This window comes from Saccopteryx leptura, chromosome 2 (assembly GCF_036850995.1).
Source record: "Saccopteryx leptura isolate mSacLep1 chromosome 2, mSacLep1_pri_phased_curated, whole genome shotgun sequence".
NCBI classification, from domain to species: domain Eukaryota; kingdom Metazoa; phylum Chordata; class Mammalia; order Chiroptera; family Emballonuridae; genus Saccopteryx; species Saccopteryx leptura.
Window position 1 is genome coordinate 232,225,062 of NC_089504.1, and position 26,422 is coordinate 232,251,483.

General features: G+C 48.0%; 1 protein-coding gene across 6 annotated transcripts in view; it reads left to right on the forward strand.

Annotated features, from left to right (window-relative positions):
* AP1B1 (adaptor related protein complex 1 subunit beta 1) overlaps positions 1 to 26,422 on the forward strand; it is a 63,916-nt gene that overhangs the window by 17,187 nt on the left and 20,307 nt on the right. For all 6 annotated transcript variants that reach the window (XM_066370552.1, XM_066370551.1, XM_066370550.1 and 3 more), the window contains 9 exons: positions 11,364 to 11,426; positions 15,455 to 15,560; positions 18,026 to 18,161; positions 18,947 to 19,192; positions 20,296 to 20,486; positions 21,305 to 21,526; positions 24,354 to 24,474; positions 24,923 to 25,018; positions 26,012 to 26,127. In XM_066370552.1, coding sequence (XP_066226649.1) covers positions 11,390 to 11,426; positions 15,455 to 15,560; positions 18,026 to 18,161; positions 18,947 to 19,192; positions 20,296 to 20,486; positions 21,305 to 21,526; positions 24,354 to 24,474; positions 24,923 to 25,018; positions 26,012 to 26,127 — 1,271 coding nt within the window. In that variant the 5' untranslated portion in view covers positions 11,364 to 11,389. The remainder of the gene's footprint in view (positions 1 to 11,363; positions 11,427 to 15,454; positions 15,561 to 18,025; positions 18,162 to 18,946; positions 19,193 to 20,295; positions 20,487 to 21,304; positions 21,527 to 24,353; positions 24,475 to 24,922; positions 25,019 to 26,011; positions 26,128 to 26,422) is intronic.

Consider the following 26,422-nt stretch of genomic DNA (forward strand, 5'->3'; position numbering starts at 1 on the left):
AGCCAAGATGGTGGAGTGCTGAAGGAGAGGCCAGTTTGTGCAGAGTTTGTACAGAGAGGAGGAGATGGGGAACAGAGGTGAATAAGGCTGGCGAGGTTAGAAACCTTTGATTCTAGGAAACTCGGGTAAGTCAGTGGCTTTGGGAGCCCTGAATGGAAAGGGAAGTTTTTTCCCACTGTGTGTATTTCTTGCCCACCAGGTGTAAGCTAGGATTAAAGCTAAGGGCCCACCAGTTCTTGGCTCCGTTGTTTCATTACCGTCTGTCCGAATTCAATGAGAACCTGCATGGGCCAGGCGGCTGTGATGGTGGGTGTGGCAACTGGCCTTATAGTCAGTCTCTCACCCGTCCGTTGGAAATTCAGCTTTCTTTCTGAGGAAACCACCATTAACTTTTCTTGTTTATCCTTTCAAGGATAGTTAATACATTTGCAAACATGGTATTTATGTTTTATTAATATTCATATTTTTATTTATTAATAGAAATGATAGTAAACTACATATACTTTTATATGTACGATACTTTTGCATATTGCTTTTTTCACTTAATATCTTGCAGTGTTATATACAAGCACATGTAAAACTGCTTCATGCTTTTTCTTTTTTTTTTTATTTTTATTTTTTTATTTATTCATTTTAGAAAGGAGAGAGAGAAGGGGGGGAGCAGGAAGCATCAACTCCCATATGTGCCTTGACCAGGCAAGCCCAGGGTTTCGAACCGGCGACCTCAGCATTTCCAGGTCAACACTTTATCCACTGCGCCACCACAGGTCAGGCTTCATGCTTTTTCTTGGTTGCATAGTATTCTATACCTAGAAGCAGCCACTGGTCCGACTTCTGTGACCATTGGTTAGTTTTACCCCTACTACTTGAGAATTTCATATAAATGGAACCCCATGATATTAACAATGTTTATATTTATACTTGTCAGTGTACTTTCATTCTCAGGTCCCATCAGAGGAAATACATGCTGTAAGTGTTGTAAAGTACCGTACCCCAGATGCTGTAAAGTACCATACCTCACTTTTGCGGGTTTACGTAGAGACACCAAGTCCAGATGAATTTTGAAGGATGTTATTAAAGGAGGAGATTTATTAAATATGCTGGCTGCATATGACTAACACGAGGCATGTGCAGAACCAAATCGTGTGTGCCAAATACATTTCAGAGGCTGGTTATATACCCTTGATCACACACAGGTTGGGGGGAAGCATGACATCTTGACACAATTATTAGCAAGCTTACAACATTTGTTTAGGGGATCCATAGAGACATTAAAACTTTCAAGGTAATACAATCAAAGATATTTACAAATCTTTTAGTATCTATCTCCCCTCCTTTGCCTAGAGGTATGTTTCAGGATTCCAGGAAGGGAGGAGGAACCACAATCAATGTAGGCTGGTTTGTAAATTCTGTCTCTTATTGAAAGAGAAGTTCCTCAGTTAAGCCTTATTTTATTTTATTTTATTTTTAGTTAAGCCTTATTTTAAATTTAAAACTAAATGACCTGTTGTCCTTGCAAGCCAGAAACTTCTACATTCTTCTCCCCTCCCCTCCCCAAAGGAAGGACGGGACAGGAAAGCCTGACCTTAACTCCTAGAATATTGTTGGGCAGATAAAATATATCATGCTCACTTTGTTAAAGATGGCGCTGCCCACGTGAAGGCCGTCACCCAGGTGATATTAATGTGTGTTGGGGGTGGGCTGTGGGCAGGCAGAACCCTTGTAGCCTGGGGCTTGGTTTTGGGATTAAGCCTTTCCCACCCTTTTTGATGTGGGGTGGTACAATCCCATCATGTCTCTGATAAGTGACTTTGTATTAGAGACTTCCCTATTTTGTATATTGGATTAAAGGTTTTGATTTCTACACTATAAAATGGGGGCAGAACGGGAGCTTGCTCTCTTGGTTCCTGAGATTAGCATTAGAGAGCAGAGAAAGGCCACTGGAAGAGGCCAGGAGAAGTAGCCAAGATAGCGGAGTGTTGAGTGAGAAGCCAGTTTGTGCAGAGTTTGTGCAGGGAGAAGGAAGGAGATGGGGAACAGAGGTGAATAAGTCTGGTGAGCTAGAAACCTTTGATTCTAGGAAACTCGGATAAGTCAGTAGCTTTGTGAGCACTGAATGTGAGTGGGTTTTGGAGCCCAGTGTGTGTTTTTACTTACCCACCGGGTGCAAGCTAGGATTAAAAATGATGGCTCATCAGTTTTTGGCTCCATTGTTTCTTTACCAACTGTCCGAATCCAATGCGAACCTTCATGGGCCAGGCTGCTGTGGTGGTAGCCCAGGCTATTGGCTTTACAAATATCAATATTAATTTTGCAGCTTTTTGGTACCTTACTACATTAGTAGAGCACCAGGTGGGACTGGCCTCATTTTCATCAGGGGAAGTTGAATTATAGAGAAGTGAAGTGTAAGCGTAGTTCAGTACTTTCCTTGAAAATTATTAATTGTTATTGAAACACATAAAATTACATTGAGATATGCAAAGACTTTCTTTTTTTCTTAAAACCTAACAACAGTGGCTTAAAAAATAAAAAATCCAAAGTCTTTAGTTGGGAATATTTTTATGAGTTTTTTCCTTTTCCCTTTTGTGAAGCCAGTATCCAAGACCACCATCACAGCCACCTGGCCCATGCAGGTTCGCATTAGATTCGGACAGATAGTAATGAAACAATGGAGCCAAGAACTGGTGGGCCATCATCTTTAATCCTAGCTTGCACCCGGCGGGCAAGTAAAAACACACACTGGGCTCCAAAACCCACTCATTTAGTGCTCACAAAGCTACTGACTTATCCGAGTTTCCTAGAATCAAAAGTTTCTAGCTCACTAGCCTTATTCACCTCTGTTCCCCATCTCCTTCTCTCTGCACAAACTGGCTTCTCCTTCAACACTCCGCCATCTTGGCTGCTTCTCCTGGCCTCCTCCACATGGCCTCTCTCTTCTCTCTGCTCTCTCCTCTAATGCTAATCTCAGGAACCGAGAGAGCAAGCTCCCGGTCTGTCCCACTTTATAGTGCAGAAATCAAAACCTTTAATCTAATATAGTGTGTTCATAAAGTCATGGTGCACTTTTGACCGGTCACAGGAAAGCAACAAAAGACGATAGAAATGTGAAATCTGCACCAAATAAAAGGAAAACTCCCAATTTCATACCTATTCAGTGCAGTTCAATGTGGGCTCACACACAGGTTTTTTAGGGCTCCTTAGGTAGCCATCCCATATAGCCTCTACAGACTCATCACTGACTGATGGCCTACCAGGACGGGTTTCTCCACCAAACTGCTGGTTTCCTTCAACTGCTTATCCCACCGAGTAATGTTATTCCTATGTGGTGGTGCTTCATTAAAACACGCTGATATTCACATTGCACTTTGGTCACGGATTCAAATTTAGCAAGCCACAGAACACACTGAACTTTCCTCTGTACCATCCACATCTCGACTGGCATGGCCGTGGGCTGCTCTGCTGTATACACAGTGTTACGTCGTCATCTATACATGCGCACCTGCTGCCACATCATCCTACAGAAACTGGGAGGGTTTTCCTTTTATTTGGTGCAGATTTCACATTCCTATCGTCTTTTGTTGCTTTCCTGTGACCGGTCAAAAGTGCACCATGACTTTATGTACACACTGTACAAAATAGGGAAGTCTCTAATACAAAGTCACTTATCTGAGGCATGATGGGATTGCACCACCCCACATCAAAAAGGGTGGGAAAGGCCCTGGCTGATTGGCTCAGGGGTAGAGCGTCAGCCTGGCGTGTGGGGGACCCAGGTTCGATTCCCGGCCAGGGCACATAGGAGAAGTGCCCATTTGCTTCTCCACCCCCTCTCCTTCCTCTCTGTCTCTCTCTTCCCCTCCTGCAGCCAAGGCTCCATTGGGGCAAAGATGGCCCAGGTGCTGGGGATGGCTCCTTGGCCTCTGCCCCAGGCGCTTGAGTGGCTCTGGTTGTGACGGGGCAGAGCATCTCCCTCTGGTGGGCAGAGCGTCGCCCCCTGGTGGGCGTGCGGGGGGGGGGGGGGAGTCTTAGTCTAAAACCAAGCCCCAGGCTACAAGGATCCTGCCTGCCCACAGCCCGCCCCCAACACACATTAATATCACCTGGGCGTCAGGCTTCCACATGGGCAGCACCATCTTTAACAAAGTGAGCATAATATATTTTATCTGCCCAACACCTTTTCTTCCTAGGACCTCATTTTTACACTTATAGATTCTGTCTGTGTCCCTTTCCGGTATGCCAGTGATTCTCACCAAGGACTTCTTTTTTAACTCTAGAAAACAAAAGAGAATACTACTTACTTTAAGGCTTTATTCCTCAGTTCCTTTTTTCAAAGCCTAGTGGCAGGAGGAAGCAGGATCAAAGGACTTTTTTTAAGAAGTGAAATTAATAGGGACTGGTCCTGTGATTGTGACATCCAAGTCATCTTCCAGGGATGGGTGTGGGAAGGTAGACAAGATGAGGACATCAGCAGGGGCTCCTGAAAGACAAAACTTTTTCTTCCAGGTGTGCTCCTCTTTTCATTTGTACTGTGCCATCTCCCTGAGCTATTCCTTGGCCTATAAATGCTGAAGTTGAGGGGTATCCAGCCCAGAATGCTGTCTTGTTAGCAAAAGTGACTCATCACACTGGCCAGAGCAGTTTCTGAACCAAAAATTCTCTCCAGTTAGTACTTTTTGAATGCACCCTGCCACTTCCAAAGATGGAATCCAAATCCTAAGCTTTTTCTTGCCTCAGTGGGCTGCCTGCTTTCAACTGTGGCTCCTCTACACAATCAGAGCCATCAGAGAACAAAGTATTAGCCCCTTTGGCCTCCATTAGTAGGGATGCGATGTATGGGGACAGCTGAGTGGTGCCCGCACGCCTTTCCTGTGGCATCCACAAGTCAGCTCCTTTAGGACTGAAGTGTAGGGTTTTTCCCATTCCTGCAGAGAGAATGAAAAATCTTGCACTGACATCCAAGAGGCAACTGCAGTGAAAGGACATAAGAGATAGGCACCCTCAGTAGATCAACAGGGCGCAGGTGATCTTTCACAGTGAACTGAGGTTTTAAAATCTGTGCTCTGGAGTGGCTTTGCAAAAAAGCGTTCTCATTCTCCCCACCTCTCCTTCCTCCTCTACTTTAATTCCTTGTATATAAAACAACCTCAGAGCGATACAGTTTCTGCATCACCAGTCCCATTGGGCTCTGCAGAGGCATATGCAGAATAGATACTGCCGAGAAGAGGCAGCCAGCACACTGTGGCAGTTTAGTTTGTAAGTATGTAGTTGCTTTGCACCTTTAAAAGGAAGAGTGTCATCAAAAGCTCAGAGCTGTGGGGGATCAGCAGCTGTGATGGTTTGACTTGACTGACCCTGCAACTCTCGCTCTTTTTGACAGAGCAGAGAGAGGGACAGACAGACAGGAAGGGAGAAAGATGAGAAGCATCAATTCTTTGTTGCCGCACCTTAGTTGTTCAAGGATTGCTTTTTCATATGTGCCTTGACTGGGGGGCTACAGCAAAGCGAGGGACCCCTTGCTCAAGCCAGAGACCTTGGGCTCAAGCTGGTGAGCCCACACTCAAGCCAGATGAGCCCGCACTCAAGCTGTCGACCTCAGGGTTTCGAACTTGGGTCCTCTGTGTCCGAGTCCAATGCTCTATCCACTGCACTACCACCTGATCAGGCACTCTTTCACTTTTTTTTATCCCTCAAATTTCCTACCCTTTCTTTCTTCCACCTGGGTGGTAGCATCCAATACAGATTTGCTGGAGCGGGTTATGTTCTGGGATATTAGTTACTCAAATGTTGTGTTGTGCCTGCAGATCAGGGAAAAGCCCCTGACAGTCTCTTCTGCTGGAGAAGGAAGAATTTCTGGGCTGGGCTGAAGTTAAACATCTAAGATAGTTTTTGCTTTGTTCACTTTGATTTTCTTCTAGGTTTAACATTAGAGGGATTTGTGTGTTACTTTCTGTGGCCTGTTGTTTTTAGCCTCCTTTGCCTTTATTGATCCCTGTTCTTAGACGAAACTTAACCTTGAGAAACAGGGTCCTCTCCTGTTTTGGATGCCTCTGCCAGTTATGCTCTGAAGCCTGTGACTTCTGAAGCGATGGAAGCTTTTATTGTGTGATAGGTAGCCCATTATCTTGTTTCTCTGTTCATTCTCAGCTCCAGAAAGAATCTCTAGGTTGGTGAGGTTTCTCTGAGAAAATGGCTTTGTGTAGGCTCAAAAGAAAATTGTTTTTAATGTAAATAAACTCTTGTAGAAAACAAATGCCAAATAGTTACATAACAGAGCTGTCAGAGAGCAATCTGAGGCTCCCTGGGATTTTCAGTGGTCCCTTTTCATTTCTTTCAAAAATTATCAGCTGAATACTGGCCACATGTGGAGCCCTGGGCCAGGCATGAAGGGGGAAGATGGATGGAGCTGTGGACCAGACCGTTATGGGTCCTCCCTTTGTGGATCTGCCTACAGCCCTGACTCCTGCTGCCAGGACTGGCAATTAGAGTCCCCACTGTGGGACTGGTCTTATCAAAACAGCAGTCCCTTCTGTTCTTTCCCACAGCTCCCACAGAAAAGTACCATCATCCCTTTTCAACCTTGCAAAGCAAAAGGAAGATCACATTCTTTTTATTTTAATACCATTTTGTCAGCCAAGTCTTTATTCCTTTATGCTAATGGGATCCACGGAGGATGTAAGGCACAGTCCCAACACAGTACATACCTGTTTTCCACTGGTTACTGAAACAAAACTTATGGGCGTTTTCATTTGGGGAACAACACTGTTGCCATCTGCCATAAGTATAAGCTTCACCTGGAAAAAATACAGTTGGGCTGAAGAGGAGCTGTGTTGGCTGTTTCTGGAGACTTCTGAAATGATCCTTGACACTGCTCACACCCCAACCAGTAATCATCTCTCCCCCACATAGTAATGAAATAAGATATTAATGGGCTACATGATTGAGCCTCGTCCATAGATGCAACAGAAGGGACAGAATAGAATGAGTGAGTTTTCTCCATTCAAATGGCTGTTTTTTCAGGTTGTGTAGTTTTCTTACTATGTGAAACTACAGGTGGGACTGTAAGGTTGCACTTGAAAGTCTCTTGGGGTTTTTTTGGACTGAGTCCTTAGCCACTGTCAGGGCTCTGTCCTCCCTCTCAGATGGGGGAAGCTGTCAGAGAGCAATCTGAGGCTCCTTCAATAGAGCACAGGTGCTGAACTCGGATGGACCTAAAAACGGTCTCCTAGGCCAGCCACTTATAAGCCTTGGACAAGTTAGCTAACATTCTTTTTTTTTTTTTTAATAATTTTTTATCTTTAGGGGTGCTTTATTCAGATGGTTCGCAATCTGAGAAGACACGGTTTGGTACTGCCCAAAAAAATCTTAATACCTCATCTTAACCTTATTTATAAAGGGAAGAAAAGGGTAGGTAAAGAGTTTAGAATTTAGGGAAAAGTTAATTAGATAAAAGTTACATACAAGACTATACTTTCAGGGGTCACTTCCATAGTTCAATAAAAGTTACAGTCCAGGGATTCTTCTAGAGTTTTTTTCATCTGCTGACCAGTACTTCTTTATCTGCATCCTTGTCAGCAGACATTTCATCCTTGGAGCCTTGGGGCTTAGATACCATTTTGTCTGTGGAGCTCCTGGGCCTGGCTTATCATAACCTGTTATTTCTGGCTCGATGCCTATGCTTCCCACAGGACACTCAGCTGAATTCCTCTTTTGGTTGACCTCTGATGCTCAGCACACTTTCAGACTAGAGTGACTGGTTGGTCCTTTTAGTAGTGTAGACTGAAGCACCTCATTTCTGCAGGTTCATGTAGAGACACCAAGTCCAGTATGAATTTTAAGGAGTTTTATTATGAAAAGCCAGCAGCATACACGGGGCAATCCTCCTACCCAAATCATGCAGCCTCTAACATTCCTGAGCCTCAGTTTCCTCATCTGTAAAAATGGGGTTTAAAGAAGTTACTTTTTGGTAGGAATAAGATAATGTATGAAAAAACCCTGGCTTTCTTTAATAGGGGCTCAGTTAATAACTTTTTTTTGTATTTTACCTGCCATGCCCACCAGGGGGCAATGCTCTGCCCATCTAGGGCATTGCTTCGTTGTAATCGGAGCCATTCTAGCGCCTGAGGTGGAGGACATGGAGCCATCCTCAGTGTCCTGGCCAACTTTGCTCCAGTGGAGACCTGGCTGCGGGAGGGGAAGAGAGAGATAGAGAGAAAGGAGAGGGGGAGGGGTGGAGAAGCAGATGGGTGCTTCTCCTGTGTTCCCTGGCCAGCAATCGAACCTGGGACTTCCACAAACCGGGCTGACGCTCTACCGCTGAGCCAACCAGCCAGGGCCAATGACAATGAAGACTTTTTAAAATAAGTGTTAGAACAATCTCAGAAGCTTCTGTCATGTATGAAGAGCACTTGGCTTCTTACTGTTTACCTTATTTTATCTTTTGCCTGTTGACCAAGAGGAACTGGTGAGGTTAGATGCCCAGTAAATGTTTGTCAAATGAGCAAGAGAGCCTGGGTACTTTCTTTGTCCTGTTGCCTTAAAACAACACTTCACTGTAAGTTTTACATTAGGAGGTATCCTGAGAGATGCTTTGAGAAAATTGACCATTTCTCTTTAGTCAATGCTAATAGAGCCTGCAGTGTATAGATTCTAGTCCTGGCCTGACCAGGCAGTGGCACAGTGGATAGAGCGTCAGACTGGGATGCGGAGGACCCAGGTTCGAGACCCGGAGGTCGCCAGCTTGAGCACGGGCTCATCTGGTTTGAGCAAGGCTCACCAGCTTGGACCCAAGGTTACTGGCTCGAGCAAGGGGTTGCTCAGTCTGCTGTAGCCCCACGGTCAAGGCACATATGAGAAAGCAATCAATGAACAACTAAGGTGTCACAACGAAAAACTAATGATTGATGCTTCTCATCTCTCTCCGTTCCTGTCTGTCTGTCCCTACCTATCCTCTCTCTGAGATAGACTCTCTCTCTTTCTCTGTAAAAAAACAAAAGCAAAAAAACCCTGGGCTTGCCTGGTCAAGGTACATATGGGAGTTGATGCTTCCAGCTCCTCCCCTCATCTCTGTCTTTCTCTCTCCCTCTCTCTCCCTTCTCTAAAATGAATAAATAAAATCTTTAAAAAAAAAAAAGATTCTAGTCCTCTACAGTTGAATAATGCATATCACTGTTAGAGAAACTTGGAAAAGTTGGGGAGAGAATAAATCTCTGTAGCCTTTTAAATGTGGCATTTTCCAAGCTCATTTGACTTATAGGGCAATGATAGCACTTCTGGCTGTGTGTGGTGAGCTAACGTGTGCGAAGCACTTAGAACAGTGCTGGGCTGAGTAAACGCCACAAAGGGGCTGCTGTCACTATGAATGTCAGATGCTTTTTTTTTTAAGATTTTATTTATTGATTTTACAGAGGGCGAGGAGGAACAAGAAATATCAACTCACTGTTGCTTCACTTTAGTTATTCATTGATTGCTTGTCGTATATGTCTTCACCAGGCAAGCCCAGGGTTTTGAACTGGCAACCTCAGCATTCCAGGTTGACGTTCTACCCACTGTGCTACCACAAGCCAGGCTGTTAGGTGCTTTTTAATCTGGGTTCTTTCAGAGTATTTAGCCAATCCCTTATTGATGGGCATATAAGTTATTTCCAGTGGTGCACTGTTATGGACGGTGCTTCAGTAAAAACTTGTATCCTGTGCAGATGTATCTGTGGGAGAGATTCCTACAAATAAAATTGGGTCAAAGTATCCTTTGATAAAGACATTCAAAAATTTAATAGATCTGCCTGACCAGGCAGTGGTGCAGTGGATAGAGTGTCAGACTGGGATAACGAGGACCCAAGTTCAAGACCCTGAGGTTGCCAGCTTGAATGCGGGCTCATCTGGTTTGAGCAAAGCTCACCAGCTTGGACCCAAGGTCGCTGGCTTGAGCAAGAGGTTACTTGGTCTACTGCAGCCCCACAGCCAAGGCACATATGAGAAAGCAATCAATGAACAACTAAGGCAGGGGTCCCCAAACTTTTTACACAGGGGGCCAGTTCACTGTCCCTCAGACAGTTGGAGGGCCGGACTATAAAAAAAACTAGGAACAAAGCCCTATGCACACTGCACATATCTTATTTTGAAGTAAAAAAACAAAACGGGAACAAATACAATATTTAAAATAAAGAACAAGTAAATTTAAATCAACAAACTGACCAGTATTTCAATGGGAACTATGGGCCTGCTTTTGGCTAATGAGATGGTCAATGTCCGGTTCCATATTTGTCACTGCTAGCCGTAACAAGTGATATGATGCGCTTCCGGAGCCATGACACGTGCATCCCAAAGTAGTACTGTACGTGAGCAACGCCAACATACTGACCACCAATGGAAGAGGTGCCCCTTCCGGAAGTGCGGTGGGGGCCGGATAAATGGCCTAGGGGGCCACAGTTTGTGAACCCCTGAACTAAGGTGTCGCAACGAAAGACTAACGATTGATGCTTCTCATCTCTCTCCGTTACTGCCTGTCTGTCCCTATCTATTCCTCTCTGACTCTCTCTGTCTCTGTTAAAAAAACAAAAAAACCCCACAAATTTAATAGATCTGCCTGACTGATGGTGGTGCTGTGGATAGAGCGTTGGCCTGGGATGCTGAGGTCACTGGCTTGAAGCCCAAGGTCACTGGCTTGAGCCCAAGGTTGCTGGCCTGAGCAAGGAGTTTCTGGCTTGGTTGGACCCCCCTGGTCAAGGCACGTATAAGGAGCAGTCAATGAACAACTAAAGTGCCATAACTACAAGCTGATGCTTCTCATCTATCTCCCTCCTGTCTGTCTCTCTCACTCAAAAAAAAAGTAGATCCTTCAGATAGATTACCCTCTATAATATGATCAGCCAGTATCTAATAATTCCTTTGCCCAGTAAAGAGATAAGCTATTTTCAGGGCATGGGGAAGCCCGGCCAGATAGCTTGGTTGGTTAGAATGTTGTCCTGAAGTGCAGAGGTTGCCAGTTCAATACCCAGTAAGGGCACATACTAGAACAGATCTATGTTTCTCTCTCTCTCTCTTTCTCTCCCCCTCTCCCCTCCTTCTTCTCTCTCTAAAATCAATTTTTAAAATGTTTTTAAGAATAGAATATGGGAGGATAAATGGTGATGGAAGGAGACTTGACGTGGGATTATGAGCATACAATACGATATACAGATGATGTATTATAGAACTGTGCACTTGAAATCTGTACTTTTATTAACCAATGTCACCTCAATATGTTCGAGTAAAAAAAGAAAGCTGCCTTCCCATACCACATGTCTGCTGGCCCCTTCTCTTCTCCTCCTCCTGTGCTCTGTAACTGAAAATGGAACACAATGGAAAGTCACCCTCTCTTCTGTCTTGCAGAGTCTGGCCACAGATAAGGGACCAAAATGACTGACTCAAAGTATTTCACCACAACCAAGAAAGGTACAGTTTGCTTCATTGTGGGGGTCTTGTCCTACTCTTGCCCTGCCCAACCCTTTTGCTTGGTCCCTGCAGGGATGGGGGGTGGTGGTGGAGGGTGTAGAGGCTTTTTTTTTTTTTTTCCTGAAGTTGGAAATGGGGAGGCAGACAGACTCCTGCATGTGCCCAACCGGGATCCACCTGGCATGCCCACCAGGGGGCGATGCTCTGCCCATCTGGGGCATCGCTCTGTTGCAACCAGAGCCATTCTAGCACCTGAGGCAGAGGCCACAGAGCCATCCTCAGCGCCCGGGCCAACTTTTCTCCAATGGAGCCTTGGCTGCAGAGCGGAAGAGAGAGGAAGGAGAGGGGGAGGGGTGGAGAAGCAGATGGGCGCTTCTCCTGTGTGCCTGGCCGGGAATCGAACCCGGGACTCCTGCACACCAGGCCAATGCTCTACCACTGAGCCAACTGGCCAGGGCTAGGTGTGGAGGCTTGGAATCTAGTGGTGTGAATTACCCAGAGCGTCTTTTAACCTAGTGGGGTCCAGAAAATTGAACTGTTGATGGTATAAGAAATTGACCACTTCTTTTAGAGTTAAAAGAAGGGATGAACATTAGCTCCTCATATAGAAAAAAGCCCTCATTTGTTCCCCATGGCTTAAAATTGTTAAATATGGTGGTGTTGTTTCCTGGAAGAAAGAAGGCACACAATGTTATCAGCAGCTCCGCAGCAATATGTGTGTCTGGTCCTTATCCTTGGGCACATATTTATGTGGTTGAAGTCAGGGTTTATATCCTGTTTTTCTCTTGACATTATCATAAACATTTCTCCACAGTTCTGACACTCAGTCTTTGTTGAATTGCTGCACTGAAGTTTGCTAAGCTCATCTTACATTGTGATTGTTCCTGCTTTTTGGGAAATGGAGGTTGTAGCAGCAAACAAATATGTTTTGACCCTGTAAGCATCTACTGCCCAGCCCTTCCTTCCTCTTTCCTTCCTTCCAAGTGTGATTGACACGCCTGCTGACCAGAGGAAAAGATTGTGTTGTTGGATCAGCTAAACCTGGACCTGAAGTCTGTCTCTCCTGAGGCTTTTCATTTATTGGTCCAGCCAGCTTTTATTGAACACCTTCCATGTGCAATAGAGGAGACAGTCTCTAAACTGGCTTTGCTTGTGATTGAGTGGAGAAGACAGTTTAAGTAGTAATTCCTCTAAAGGGCTGGTGGGTGCTATGATAAGGGAAGTGTTGGAGGCTCTGAGAGGGCCCTGGGTGGACCTAGCTAGATAAAGGGGTTGTGGAGGTAAGGAATGGAGCTGAACAAGTGTTCTGCCCATGATACATTCAGGGAAAGGAAAGCAGTTGGGCAGAAGTTACTGAAGAGTGTGGTGGAAGGTTAGAAAGATGTGCGGGATCAGTCCTGCAGGGCCTGGTAAGCCAGGCCAGCGGGGGGAGCTTAGTGCCGAGTGTGTTGGGATGCCAGTGGTGGGGGGGTTTTTGTGGGTTTTCTTTTGAGGACAATATCTGTAGAGATATTGGATCCAAATTTGACACCAGTGATAGTTTTAAACAGGGAAGGTCCAAGGCAGATTCTAATAAAGGGTTGAAAAGGGGTGAAGCTGCGTGGAGGCAGGGAGACCAGCCCCGCAGCTCCAGTGAGAGAGAGAGAGAGATGGTGTCCGAGCTAGGTGGGCGGCAGTGGGGTTGAGAGAATCAGATGCTTCATATGTGATTGAGGAGCTAGGCTTAGTGACTGAGGAAGGAGACATTCGAGTGCAGTTGGATCCTAAGTTCACCTCATTGGCCTGTTTGGGGCCAGGGTGACTCAGGCCTCAATCCATCAACTGACACCCAGTTTCACTATAACTTCCCAAAGGTCTCTGGCAAAGCAGGGGCAGCCCTGCAGCAGGGCCCAGGGTCAGAGTCATCATGGTCTGTTGCATTCCACAGCTGGGAGACAGGGCCCCCACAGTCTGGGAGGAAAAGGATATGGGTTCCTTCAGCCCTGCAAAGCCGTGAATTTGAACTGCAAGGTCTGCAGATTCCTCCTGGCTCTGTTGAGCAATGTCCTCAGAGTGGCTTTGTGCTGGGCTGTGCTGGTGTGTGTGTGCTTAATTAAACTTGTTTATGAGTTCTTTGATGAACACCATGTCATTCAGTCATGATAAAAACCTGCTAAGTTTTCTTTTTCTCCTTGTAAGTCTGTCCAGTGCTTCCTCAGCACTTCCGCCCCATGTGGTAGTCTGCTTTACCCCCACCCCAAGTGACTTGAGAGGGAAGCCTGGGACTCTTACGTCTTCAAAAGAGATAGCCAAGACAGAGAATCATGTGACAAATTAATAATAATAAGGGCTACCTTTAATATAGGCCACTGAGTGCCAGGCACTGAAACGAGTGGTTTACATTTGAGTATTAAATGAAAGAATTCAGTGCCGCAGTCAAAGTAAAAAGTACAGACAAGAAAACAGGTCCAGAGAAGGAAAAGTGAGTGTCCTGAGTCAATCCAAGCATGCGAGCTTTGGAGCTAGCAGAGCTGCTTTTGGGGCAGCTCTTACTAGCCCGACCTCTTACTAGCTGTGTGTCCTTGGGCAAGTTACTGAACTTCTTACAGCCTCCATTTGCTCATCTATAACATGGGGAGAATGCAGAGTTGTGGGGATGACATGAGAAAAGGTGTGGGAGGAATTAGTGTGGCGCTTGGCTTAGAGGAAGGCTCAGGAAATGCTGATGACTACTGTTCTGAGGGCCAGAGGCCCGCCACTCCAGTCGCCCCCCTGGCCTTTACTAAGGTTATCGGGGTCCTGACTGCCTCTCCATGGCAGGGCCCCGAATGACCCTACTTCCTCATTTGCTTTTTCCACATCATCAAGTTCTTAAGAACAGTTCATCACGTGCTGTTTAGATAGAGCCCTCACAGCGCAGCTGGATTCCCTTGTTCAGAGCTGAGCAACCACTTGTGGCTCAGGAAGTGAGACCCTGAGTGAGCCATTTTAACTAGGACTCTGAGTGAGCCATTTTAACTGGAGGTTCTAGGAAAACAGAAGAAGTCAAATGTGGGAATCGAACACATCCTACCCTTTCCCCTCAAACTTGAAGTCCCTGGATTCCAGCACACAGTGCCTTGAGGGCTTTGGATAAGGGTCGCTGAGGAGGACTTTGCTTCCCTCTGTGTGTGTTTAGCCATCTGGCTGAGCAGGACCTGCCTTCATGCTTTTGTCTCCCTCAGATCTCTTGTATCTTCCGTGGTTCCCCTCTCAAATCCAATATTACCTCCAAGCTTTCATCTTTTTTTTTTTTTTTTTAATTTTAGAGAGAGAAGAGGGGGTAGAAAGAAAAAGAGAGATAACAGTTTGTTCTTTAATTTATTTATACATTCATTGATTGATTCTTTTATGTGCCTTGACTGGGTATCAAAGAACCTACAGCTTTGGTGTATCAAGACAGTGCTCTGGCCCTGGCCGGTTGGCTCAGTGGTAGAGCGTCGGCCTGGTGTGCGGAAGTCCCAGGTTCGATTCCCGGCCAGGGCACACAGGAGAGGCGCCCATCTGCCTCTCCACCCCTCCCCCTCTCCTTCCTCTCTGTCTCTCTCTTCCCCTCCCGCAGCCAAGGCTCCATTGGAGCAAAAGATGGCCCGGGCGCTGGGGATGGCTCCTTGGCCTCTGCCCCAGGCGCTAGAGTGGCTCTGGTCGCGACAGAGTAACACCCCCTGGTGGGTGTGCCGGGTGGATCCCGGTCGGGCGCATGCGGGAGTCTGTCTGACTGCCTCCCCGTTTCCAGCTTCAGAAAAATACAAAAAAAAAAAAAAAAAAAGACAGTGCTCTAACCAGCTGAGCTACCTAGCCAGGGCCCAAGCTTTCATCTTGATAATTTCTCTCCTAACACTTGTTTCTCTCTGCTGCCTGTCCCAGCTGAGGCCAGGGGCCTACAGCTGCCCTCAGCTGGTGGCATGGAGTGTCTTAGCTGGCTCCCTCCTGCTCTTTTGGAAGTTGGGGACTGGAAATCATCCTCTGGTAGGTAAGAATGGCTCACTTGTGACTGCCTCCTTTTTCAGGGGAGATCTTCGAACTGAAGGCAGAGCTCAACAGTGACAAGAAGGAGAAGAAGAAGGAGGCAGTGAAGAAAGTGATTGCATCAATGACAGTGGGCAAAGACGTCAGGTGTGCAGGAGTAGGCTGAGTGGCAGCTGGGTCCAGTTCAGCTCTCTCCTTTAGGGCATCCCTAAGCATCCATGTCTCCCCTCATCATCTAGCTCCCTTCATGAACCTCCTTTCCCAAAAGAAGGCTTTATTTGCAGAGGGGTCATGAGCTTAAATGTTGATGGAGTCAAGCAGTTATGTAGTGAGTGAACTGGACTAGGTTGAAAAGGGAACAAACGATGGAGTGGATGTGACCTGGGCCTTGTCAGAACCTCCAGAGAATTGCTGCCAGCCGGGAAAATGGACCCAGTGTTGCAAGGTCTTCTAGGTCTTCAAAAGTGGAAACTTGGATCTTTGATTTTAAATCTCCCTGCTTTAGCTTGCCAGGTGATACTGAAGGAAAGAAATGGACGCTGTTCACATAAAACACACCTGCAGATTGAATTTGTCAAATTTGGTGCCAGTTTGCAGCCTCTGGTTGCCTGAGCAGATCATGTCGAATTGCGCCTACCCTTTGTTTATGCTTTTCTCCTGCCTGAAAGTTCCTTTTCCCTTTTCCATGTACCTGTTAGTCTTTCTGTCTTATAACACCCATTCAAGGTCTCCCTGCTGCTTTCCTTATCACCCCAGCCCACTGCCCTGAACACATAGCATTTTCTCTGTATTCCTGTCACACAGCACTAATTATAGACTATTCTTCTCTTATGTGTACTTGTGTTTACCTGTCCGCCACATTGTAAAATCCCCAAGGACAGGGACTGGATTTTACAACAGCTTAACACTTGCACAGTGTTTGAGAGTCTGCAGAACACTTTCAGATATGTTTTCCCAGCAGTTCCTTACAATCCCCATATTGTAGGTAATGATGTTTTTACTGCCAAAGAGGCCAGATAAAGAAGGAGTACAGTGACTGCCCAACAGTCACAAGGTTAATGGCACAACTAGGACTCATGCCCAGCCCTTCTGACATCCAAAGCCGGGGTGGGGTGTCTTTCACCCATTGTCTCTGTGCCTTCAGGCTGTCCAGCCCCATGCTTCATCACAGGCCTGAGTGCTGACGTGGGGCAGCTCTCCCACAGCAGGATCGGGCTCCACAGCAGGATCACACTGTTCCAGACTTCTCCACGGACTGCCCTATCCCATTGCCACCCTCAGCAAGGACTCCTGTCAGCACCACAGGAAGACACAGTTCTGCAGAGGGGCCTGCTGAAGACAGGGCGGCAAAGGGAGCAGGCGTCTGCTGGAAAATGGAGCCTCCTTCCAAATCAGATTCCTTCAGGACAAAGCCACTCTGCTTCAACTGGAACACCACTGTCACCTCCACACAGAGGAAGCCTCTTTGTTCTCCATCCCAAATGAGCTGCTTGTGCTGATGTGACAGACCCAAAAGAGCAAGTGGAGTCATTAGCAGTCCCCCGCCCCCTTCCTGGTGTATCATCTTCCAAGGTGATCTATTGGTTTCAGCACTGACTGGCCTCCTGCAAGTTGGGGCTCAGGAAACTCACCTTGAAATCTTAAGTCTCTGTTATATAACATGTCCTTACCCGTTAAATCACAGGGCTTGAGAGGGGAGGTGATGATTCCAGAGACAGAGAATTGATCTCTAACCATATTTCACATCTCAAGGGGCCTTCGACTTTGGGACTGTGGATACCATGTTGGGAAGGGGTTACCTAGATGAGCACTTGTCCTGAGCATGGGATTTAGAGTCAGATTTGGTTCCTCAGGCCGGATATTTGACATTTATGAACCTAATACTTTTATAAAATGGAGATAATCCCCGGACTTCTCAAGACTACTAAATGAGATCAAGTACACTTATAAAGCCCTCAGTACTGAGCCTTGCATATAGTGTATGCTTTGTATATGTTGGGCTGGTTTTTAGTGGGCACTTGAGCTGGTCCCTTGTAAAAAACAGCGTAGCCAATCACTGCTCTCCTAAAGCCCTCCAGAACCAGTAGCCCAATATCAGGGGCCATCTTAAGTTTCAGGGGAAGGAAAAACAATCATTTTAATTTATTTAGCACCTCCCCGATGTCAAGGACCAGATGCCTTAAATATGTTATCTCATTTAATTATTACAAGGGCCCTTTGAAATTGGATTTAGTTGCACCTTTTTTGCAAATAAGAAAACTGAGACTCAGGGTTTGGGTAGGAGATAAAGGCATTTTCCCAACTTCGGATAGCTAACAAAAGGCAGAGCTGGGTTTTAGCCAGGTCTGATAGGCTCCAGAGCTTGTATTCGAACCCTGGGAAAAGAACAGGATGCTTTGAAAATCACACTTTGGAATTCCTTTTCTACTAGTAAGTGTTCCTGGTAACAGAGCATAGTTGATGTTCTCCCTTTTACTAGGAAGTCCTGTTATCTTTCTCCTCACCTATCCACTGTCTCCTTGAACCTCCTCTCCCCCCCCCCCCATTAGCTGCTTGAAAAATCATCTTCCTTTTTCGGCTTTCCCCACACTGATACCATTTTGACCTTCTAGTGCCCTCTTCCCTGATGTGGTAAACTGTATGCAGACGGACAACCTAGAGCTGAAGAAGCTGGTATACCTGTACTTGATGAACTATGCCAAGAGTCAGCCTGACATGGCCATCATGGCTGTCAACACCTTTGTGAAGGTGAGTAGGCGCTTGGTGGGGGTTGGGGGTTATGGTTGCTCACTGCTCCATCCCCTCCATCTCCCAGGGTGAGGCACTAAGGCCCTGGATAGAAACACTCAGGCTCCTTCCAGGCCCTCTAACTCCCAGCCTGAGGGCTTCATCTTCCAGCAGAGGGCTCCTGCTCTCTAGAAAATCAGATGGTGCAGACCCTGCTAACTCATTCCATGTGAAGTTGCACAAGGCCTATTGATCCCTGAGTGCCACTGGGGTGAGCCATTGCCTGCATCCTTTACCAGGGCAAGATTCAGCAAGTGTCTGAGAGTGCCTGTGTTTCCTTTCTAGACTTTGCTCCTTTCTGCATTTTTTGTCCTCCAGATTGAGGAGCAAGCATGGACTTGAATTGTCAGCTCTGTGTACCTTTAGAACCTTAGCTCCCCTACCCCATCGATGCCCAGATGAGAGAAAACAAGGGGTTCTATGACTCAGTGGAAAGATTGAAGGTTGTGGTGCTAGATGGATATGAGTTTGATTCACAGCTCTACTCTGTGACGGTGAGCTTTCAACCGCCCTGAGAGCCTCAACTCCCTCATCTATAAAACAGGAAGAGTATTGTATGTGTGCTGTGAGGAGCAGAGGCAACAAAGCACAAAGGCCCAGCACAGTATGTAGCATGTGCTAGGTGCCCACAGGTGGCACTTTTGATGCCTTTGGCCACTATGGGATAGCAGTAGTGAGATCCCGTAGCAGTTGTCTGATGTTGCTCAGCCTACCCCTGGCCCTGGCCAATGCCTGGTTCCCCTCAGGACTGTGAGGACCCCAACCCCCTGATTCGAGCCCTGGCTGTGAGGACCATGGGGTGCATCCGCGTTGACAAGATCACAGAGTACCTGTGTGAGCCACTCCGGAAGTGCCTGAAAGATGAGGACCCATACGTTCGCAAGACAGCAGCTGTGTGTGTGGCCAAGCTTCACGACATCAACGCTCAGCTGGTAGAGGACCAGGGCTTCCTGGACACACTTAAAGACCTCATCTCTGACTCTAACCCCATGGTAAGCTGCGCCACCACCCACTGTGCCACCTCCACCACCTTCTGGGTTGCTTGGGAAGACTTTGACCCTCCCCCAGATAGTCCTCAGTTCCTGGAAGTCAGAGCCTTGCAGGGTAATTGTTTTCCTGCCTGCAGTAGTTCAGGTGTTTTGGAGTGAGCCAGACCTCGATTCCCTTCTTTGTGCCCTTTTTAACAAGCTCTGTGACTTTAAGCATCACAGTAGTGCTGTGAGGCTTAAGCTATAAAGATCGTGTGTCTTGAAAGGCCTGACATACAGTGGGTGTGCAACCAAGACTAGTGCCCTCCTTGCCATCACTGTAACTCTTACCCAAGACCATCAGTGAGCTCCGAATGTGAGGTACTTTTCCCTTTCCCCACAGAGAGGTCACCCAGGAAGTAGCATAGCTTGGACAACAGGCACCAGGGTATAGCTGGGAGCAGAACTTGTCTCGTAACACACGGCGGTGGCAGTAGTTTGGGAGCAGTTTAGCAGGCCCTGTTCAATATGAAATGCACAAACCCCTCTGCCCAGCTGGCCACCTCTGTGTCCTATAAAAACACTAATCACACACTGAGTGGCCAGTCCAGAGATGGCTGCTGGAACACTGTTTGTCTTAGGGAAAAGTTGAAGACCCATGTGGGATACATGTAAAAGCATCTGTTCGGGTGATAATGGCTTGAGGACCCAGAGCTTAACCTGGCAAGTCCCTCTGTAGTCTAGCCCCTGTGTGTTCTCAGCAGCCCCCAGGGGCTCTGCAGGGATCTTCCAGCTCTGAGAAGCACTGTTGACAACCCCTGGAGTGAGCTATTGTAGCTCGCAGATTGGGGCTGTGTGTTATGTGCCTGGGAATGCTTTCTGTGGCCTTGCACCTGGCACTAGATCTTGTTTTTATTTCCCCTCTTTTTCTTTAATGGCCAGTGCACTTACTTATTTCAATTCCAGTTTGCAGAGAAATTAGTAGGGTCTCTGTGCTCCAGACCATGCCCATCAGGTCTTTTTTTTTTCAGGATATTCAACCTCTGACTGTCCAGCATCATTATCCCCACTGCCCTTGATCTGTGAGCAGTGCCCCCAGCCTCTGTTTCTTCCACCCTGTCAACCAGGTGGTGGCAAACGCAGTAGCTGCCCTCTCAGAGATCGCAGAGTCTCACCCCAGCAGCAACCTCCTTGACCTGAACCCCCAGTCCATTAACAAGCTGCTGACAGCCCTGAATGAGTGCACTGAGTGGGGCCAGATCTTCATCCTGGACTGCCTGGCCAACTACACGCCCAAGGACGACCGGGAAGCCCAGAGGTGAGCAGGCTGCCCTTGTTTGCCAGCCCAACCAGAGCTGGGCCTCGGGGGCAGGGGGGGCTGTAAGCATGAGCTGTCAGGCTTCTAGTGGGCTCTTTCCCAGGGCCTTGCCCCACAGGCTGTCCTTAGACACACCTCGAGGAAGACCAGAGCCAGGCTGTCCGTGGTGTTCCTTCAGGCAGTCAGCTCACTGCTCATCATGGGCAAAGACAGAAATCAGGCCTGACCTGGTAGCGGCCAGAGACCCTGGTCACCTCAGACTGATGGAGGAGATGGATAGCGTCAGAGCCACCATTCATTGAATTCTTACTGGGTGTTGGGGCTCTGCTGGTGGTTCCCATGCATTTGATAATCCTTAAAGCAACTCTGTAAAGGCAGTCCCATCATTGTCCCCATTTTATAGGTAAAGAAACTCCCTTAGAGAGATAGACGAAATTGTGCAGGTCACCAAGCTCAGGCTCCCCTGACCCTTGGTCCCAATCAGCATGATATTCTGCTGCTTTTGAACTCCCTCCCAGCAGGGGCAGGAAGGGTATTGACATTTATCAAGTATTTGCAGCATACTGGGCACTGTGCTCGTGATTTATGTATGTTGTCTAATTTAAGCCCCAGCAACTCTTTGGAATTGGCATCATCACCTCCATTTTCTGGGTGAGGACGCTGAGGCTTAGAGTGGTTTTCACATACTTGGGGTCAGTTTACAAGCAACAAAACCAGGATTTAGATCTTCCACTACAAAAGACGTGCTATTTTGATAGCTAAAAACAAGGTGTTTCCCTTGTCTGTCTCTCCTCCTTACCCCTTGGAACGGACCTCAGCATCTGTGAGCGAGTCACTCCCAGGCTCTCCCACGCCAACTCTGCTGTGGTGCTATCTGCTGTGAAGGTGCTGATGAAGTTCATGGAGATGTTGTCCAAGGACCTGGACTACTATGGCACGCTGCTCAAGAAGCTGGCGCCGCCTCTGGTTACGTTGCTATCAGCTGAGCCTGAGCTGCAGTATGTGGCTCTGCGCAACATCAACCTCATCGTGCAGAAAAGGTATGAAGATCAGCACACTCAGGCAGCTGTGCTCCTGGGGTTCTGCTGCAGGGAAATGGCTCTGAAGGGGAATGACATGTCTTGTGCAGGACGTTTCAGTCGCTTACAGGAGTTCTCAGCTAGGGACAACTTTGTGCCCCAGTGGACATTTGACAACATCTGTAGACATTTTTGGTTGTCACAGCTGGGGGTGCTACTGGCATCTAGAGGCCAGGGATGCTGCTTGACATCCTGCAATGCATAGGACAGAGAGCTGTTTCCTGGATAATGCCAGGAGTGCTGAGGTTGAGAAACTCTGGCTTAGCTTAACCAGGTAGCAGGCCAGGTAAAGGCTAGCATGGAGCTTCTTAACCACAGTTCACAGAGCCCTCCGGAAACAGTGTGTAAGATTTTATGTATGTGCATGCGTTTTCCTGGGGACAGAGTTGATTGCTATAGTCAAATTCCTTGAGGTTGGAGGACTCCAGGTAGTGAGGTGGCAGGCACTTTGCATCAGCCTTGAGGCCAGGGAAGGGGTATGTCAAAGTCGCTAAGCATGCTCTGCAGCCTGTTTCATGATTGCCGCAGTAAGCCACTGATAAGGGGAGGCCTCTGATGCCCGCAGTGGGTGGAGCTGAAAAGCAATTAGGCGTGCCAGTTCAAGGAGCACGGAGCAGGAGGGGCTGTCGGGAATGATCCATGAGAGAGTGCAGCAGCACTGAAGGGTAGAGCTGGCCTCTGGAGTTCTTCCAGCCTTTTTGGTCAAACAGCTTCCTCGGCAACTAAAGCACGATCCGCTGTGTGACGCAGCAGCCCCGTCGGTGGGAGTGGGCTACGCACAGGACAGGCCCTCGCAGACCTCTCTTGGAAGACAGCACACACTTCTTGTCATTGTAGTGTCTGTCTCGTTCTTAGGACACTCTTAGGGGCCGAGAGATATCAGTGGAATCGGGACATTTGTGCAGGTTTGGGAATAAACATGGGAAACCTCTCCGGGTTGAAACAGGGAGTTGAAGCTGCAGGGTGGGATTAGTAAGGTGTAATGACCTGTGGATCCCTATCAGTGTGAAGGGCTCCCTGGACTATATTTAACACGGCAAATCTCTTAAGAAGTTGATTCTGTTGTCGAGGCACCACCTGGCTGAGTCCCGCCATGTGGCTGAGCAGCTTTGCCAAGTCCTGACTGTAGAAATCATTTCTTCCTGCTGCCCCCCAGCCAGAATGCTGCCTTCCCCACAGGCATGACAGAGGCTCCTTGCTTTGCCAGGACCTCCCTGCAGCTTGTACAGCATCACGAGAGACCCAGGGTTCTTCCTCCTGTGCTGTGTCTTCCCCCTTCTCCACCATCTGTCCTCATTCTTTTGCCTTCCTCTTCTTGGTCTGGAAAGGGCATAGAAGTAGGAGTTGGGGTTGGTGACTCTCATCTTGCTCCCACCCTCATTAGCACTAAGTGTGTAATGTGGTGCAAGCCTTTGCACCTCTCAGCTTTCCTCGTCTCAGGAGGTTGTGGGTGGTGCCAGAGGAGAAGTGCCACTGGGGACGGCTCCTGGGTTGCCAGTGCCTTCTCTGAGGCAGGCATTGATCATGCAACATGCTTCACAACAGCCCTGTTATGTAGTTGCCTGTGTCAAGGTCTCAGGACCACCCTACATTCAGAAATTCATTAGAACTCATGAGAGTCAGCACATAGTTGTCCTCACAGCTAAGATTATCAGCAGAGTGAAGATACATAGCTGGGTCCTAAGGGCACAGGTAGAATCTGGAGGAATTCATATGCAGACTTCCTTATGCTTCCTCCCTTCCATGGGGGTGGGCCACACAGAGCACACACCTTCCTCAGCAACAAAACACAGCAACATGGATGTGATGTTTCTGCCTAGGGGTGCCTCTTTGAGATTCGTGTAGGTAGCCTGTTCCTGGCACCTCCCAAAATTCCAGACTCCCAGAAGGTAAGCAGGTGTTCAACAAAGGCCTTATAGTTAATACAAATAGTTTAGGCATGGTTAATTACCTTTATCATTTAGGGAATGGTGAGAACACTTCAAAAAGCTGAGTTCCCAGGCCCTGGCCGGTTGGCTCAGCGGTAGAGCGTCGGCCTGGCGTGCGGGGGACCCGGGTTCGATTCCCAGCCAGGGCACGTAGGAGAAGCGCCCATTTGCTTCTCCATCCCCCCCTTCCTCTCTGTCTCTCTCTTCCCCTCCCATAGCCAAGGCTCCATTGGAGCAAAGATGGCCTGGGCGCTGGGGATGGCTCCTTGGCCTCTGCCCCAGGCGCTAGAGTGGCTCTGGTCATGGCAGAGCAACACCTCGGAGGGGCAGAGCATCGCCCCCTGGTGGGCGGGCCAGGTGGATCCCGCTGGTCGGGCGCATGCGGGAGTCTGTCTGACTGTCTCTCCCGGTTTCTAGCTTCAGAAAAATACAAAAAAAAAAAAAAAAAAAAAAAAACTGAGTTCCCAGACTGCAGACCTTTCTAAGACTAGAGACTTCAGTCTGCAGTAACACTTTCTAGCATAGTGTCATGCCCATTTTATGGGTGAGGAAGCCTGAGTCAAGCTGGGATTGGAACCAAGGCCTGATCTCCAAGCCCACCGCCTGGTGCCTGCTGCCCTCAAATGTGAACTGTCTTAGCTTATATTCCCTCTTCCCTTCCTGGGATGTGGTGAGACACGCAATGGCCAGTCAGAGCTTGCTCGAGCCCGTCAGTGGGCCCCTGCCTGGGTGGTGAATGCCTTCATGGATGTCAGGCTCCACCTCACACCCCAGAAATGCCCCAGCAAATGTGGAAGAGGTTCTGTCACAGGGTTTATGGCTTGCTTTTTGCTCTTCGGGCAATCCTGCCCCACCACCAGGCCTGAGATCCTGAAGCACGAGATGAAAGTCTTCTTCGTGAAGTACAATGACCCCATCTATGTGAAGCTAGAGAAGCTGGACATCATGATCCGCCTGGCCTCCCAGGCCAACATCGCCCAGGTCAGCAGAGGGTGGCAGCTGGGGCACGGGCTTTGGTGTCGGACAGCAACACCACCAGTGAGCTGTGGTCTCTGGGCAGGCTGCCTGTTCTCACTGTTAACAGTTCATCCATGAAGAGTGCTTAGCACAGGGCATGGGGCTCTGGAAATAAGCATGCAACAAATGTTAAATGATAAAGAATTTGTTCTCCTATTAATATTTAACCACCCATGGAAAAGTGGTAGTTAGGTGGGTATGTTGTTAGCTATGTCAACCTAAACAAGGGCTTTTTAGTTTTTCTTCCCTGCTTTTCTCTTGGGGCACCTTGACAGCTTTCTCCCTCCCTTGGGCCTTCCACCTCTAGCAAGAGGCAGAATTTCATCCTTCTTGGGCTCTGCAACCCCACTTCCCGGGTGTTCCAGGTGGTTGCCTCACTAGATCCCCTCCAACCTCTCTTTCTGGGCCACAGGTCTTGGCAGAGCTTAAAGAGTATGCAACAGAAGTGGACGTGGACTTTGTACGGAAGGCTGTGCGAGCCATTGGCCGCTGCGCCATCAAGGTGGAGGTAAGGCTCTGGGACTTTGTCCTCAGCTGGGAAAGACGGAGGGGAAGGTAGCTGAAACCAGGAAACCAGTCTGATTTAGCAGAATCTGCCAGCTTCTCGTGGGCCAGAAAGGCTTGAGGGTCACTGCCGGAGTCTGGCAGTTGAGCTTATTCTCATTCTGTAATTTCCTTTAGGCCTTTGAGTTGTTGCAAATGAAATGAACCATGATAATCATGGATTCTTCAGCTGCGTTAGCTAAGAGGACGGGCAGCCCCAGCTGGTCATGGCCCTGGTAGACTTAGCATTCACTTCCTGGAGATTTGCATCAGGGGCTGTGCCTATCAGAGGTTTTGGCAGGTGTCATGATTCAGCTGTCCATGTATCCCTTTTCTCCAAGCTCCCAAGGGCTCTAGAGATGCCTGTGTCTGACATTTCATCCGTTCTATTCTCTGCCTGTGGAGGTATTCCTTAACCACGGAGCTAACTCTCCTTAAATGGGTCCACTGGAGGCTAGGGGATCCTGGGACAGCTGGTCACCCTAGCCCCTATGTCATTTTCCCTGAGGTGCCTGTGATGGCATCCTGAGAAATCTCTCCCACAAGGGCATTAGTGCAGCAGGTTGGAATGGGGATGGGGAGGGTATCCAAACAGCTTTTCTAAGCGTTTTTGTCACAGGAGACCATTTTGGGAAACAAGCAGAAGTGAGATGAGGTCAGGCTGGAGCACAGGCACTCTGCCCTCAGGGCTTGGCCTGGAGGAACTCCAAGGACTTTCCCCACTCTCAGAAACTCGGCTGGCCTTCTCCTCCGTCTGATTCTGTCTCCCCGTGTCCTTGCTGTGCCGAGGCCATCATTTTGCACTCATTCTTTCCCGTTACCTGGGGTCAGTGTTCTATTCTCCCACTGTGACGAGGAAGGTGGGTAAGGCGTGGTAAGCTCTTAGCCAAGGCACAGTTCTTAGTTCTATTGGAAAGGGTTGCAGGGGCCTTGCCCACACTCTTCTCTCCCCACACAGCAATCTGCGGAGCGCTGTGTGAGCACGCTGCTCGATCTCATCCAGACCAAGGTCAACTACGTGGTCCAGGAAGCCATTGTAGTCATTAAGGACATCTTCCGCAAGTACCCCAACAAGTATGTGCCCATCCCTCCCAGTGAGGCTGATGTGTTTGCTGGGGACAGGGATCATGGGGAGGAAAATCAGGGAGGAACCTCCCTCCCTTCTTTATTTCTCTGCCATATAAAGCATTTTCAAAAGAAAGCCTTGGGTTTTTTTCTTATTTCTTCTGAGCCACCTCTCCTCTGCTCCCCCCAGACCAAAATAAGAACTAAAATGTAACAGATAATACTCAAATCCCTTTACTCAGCACACCCTTGGGGTCTTGCAGAACATCTGCTTGTCTCTCTTGGCCTCTGCTGGGCCTCCAAG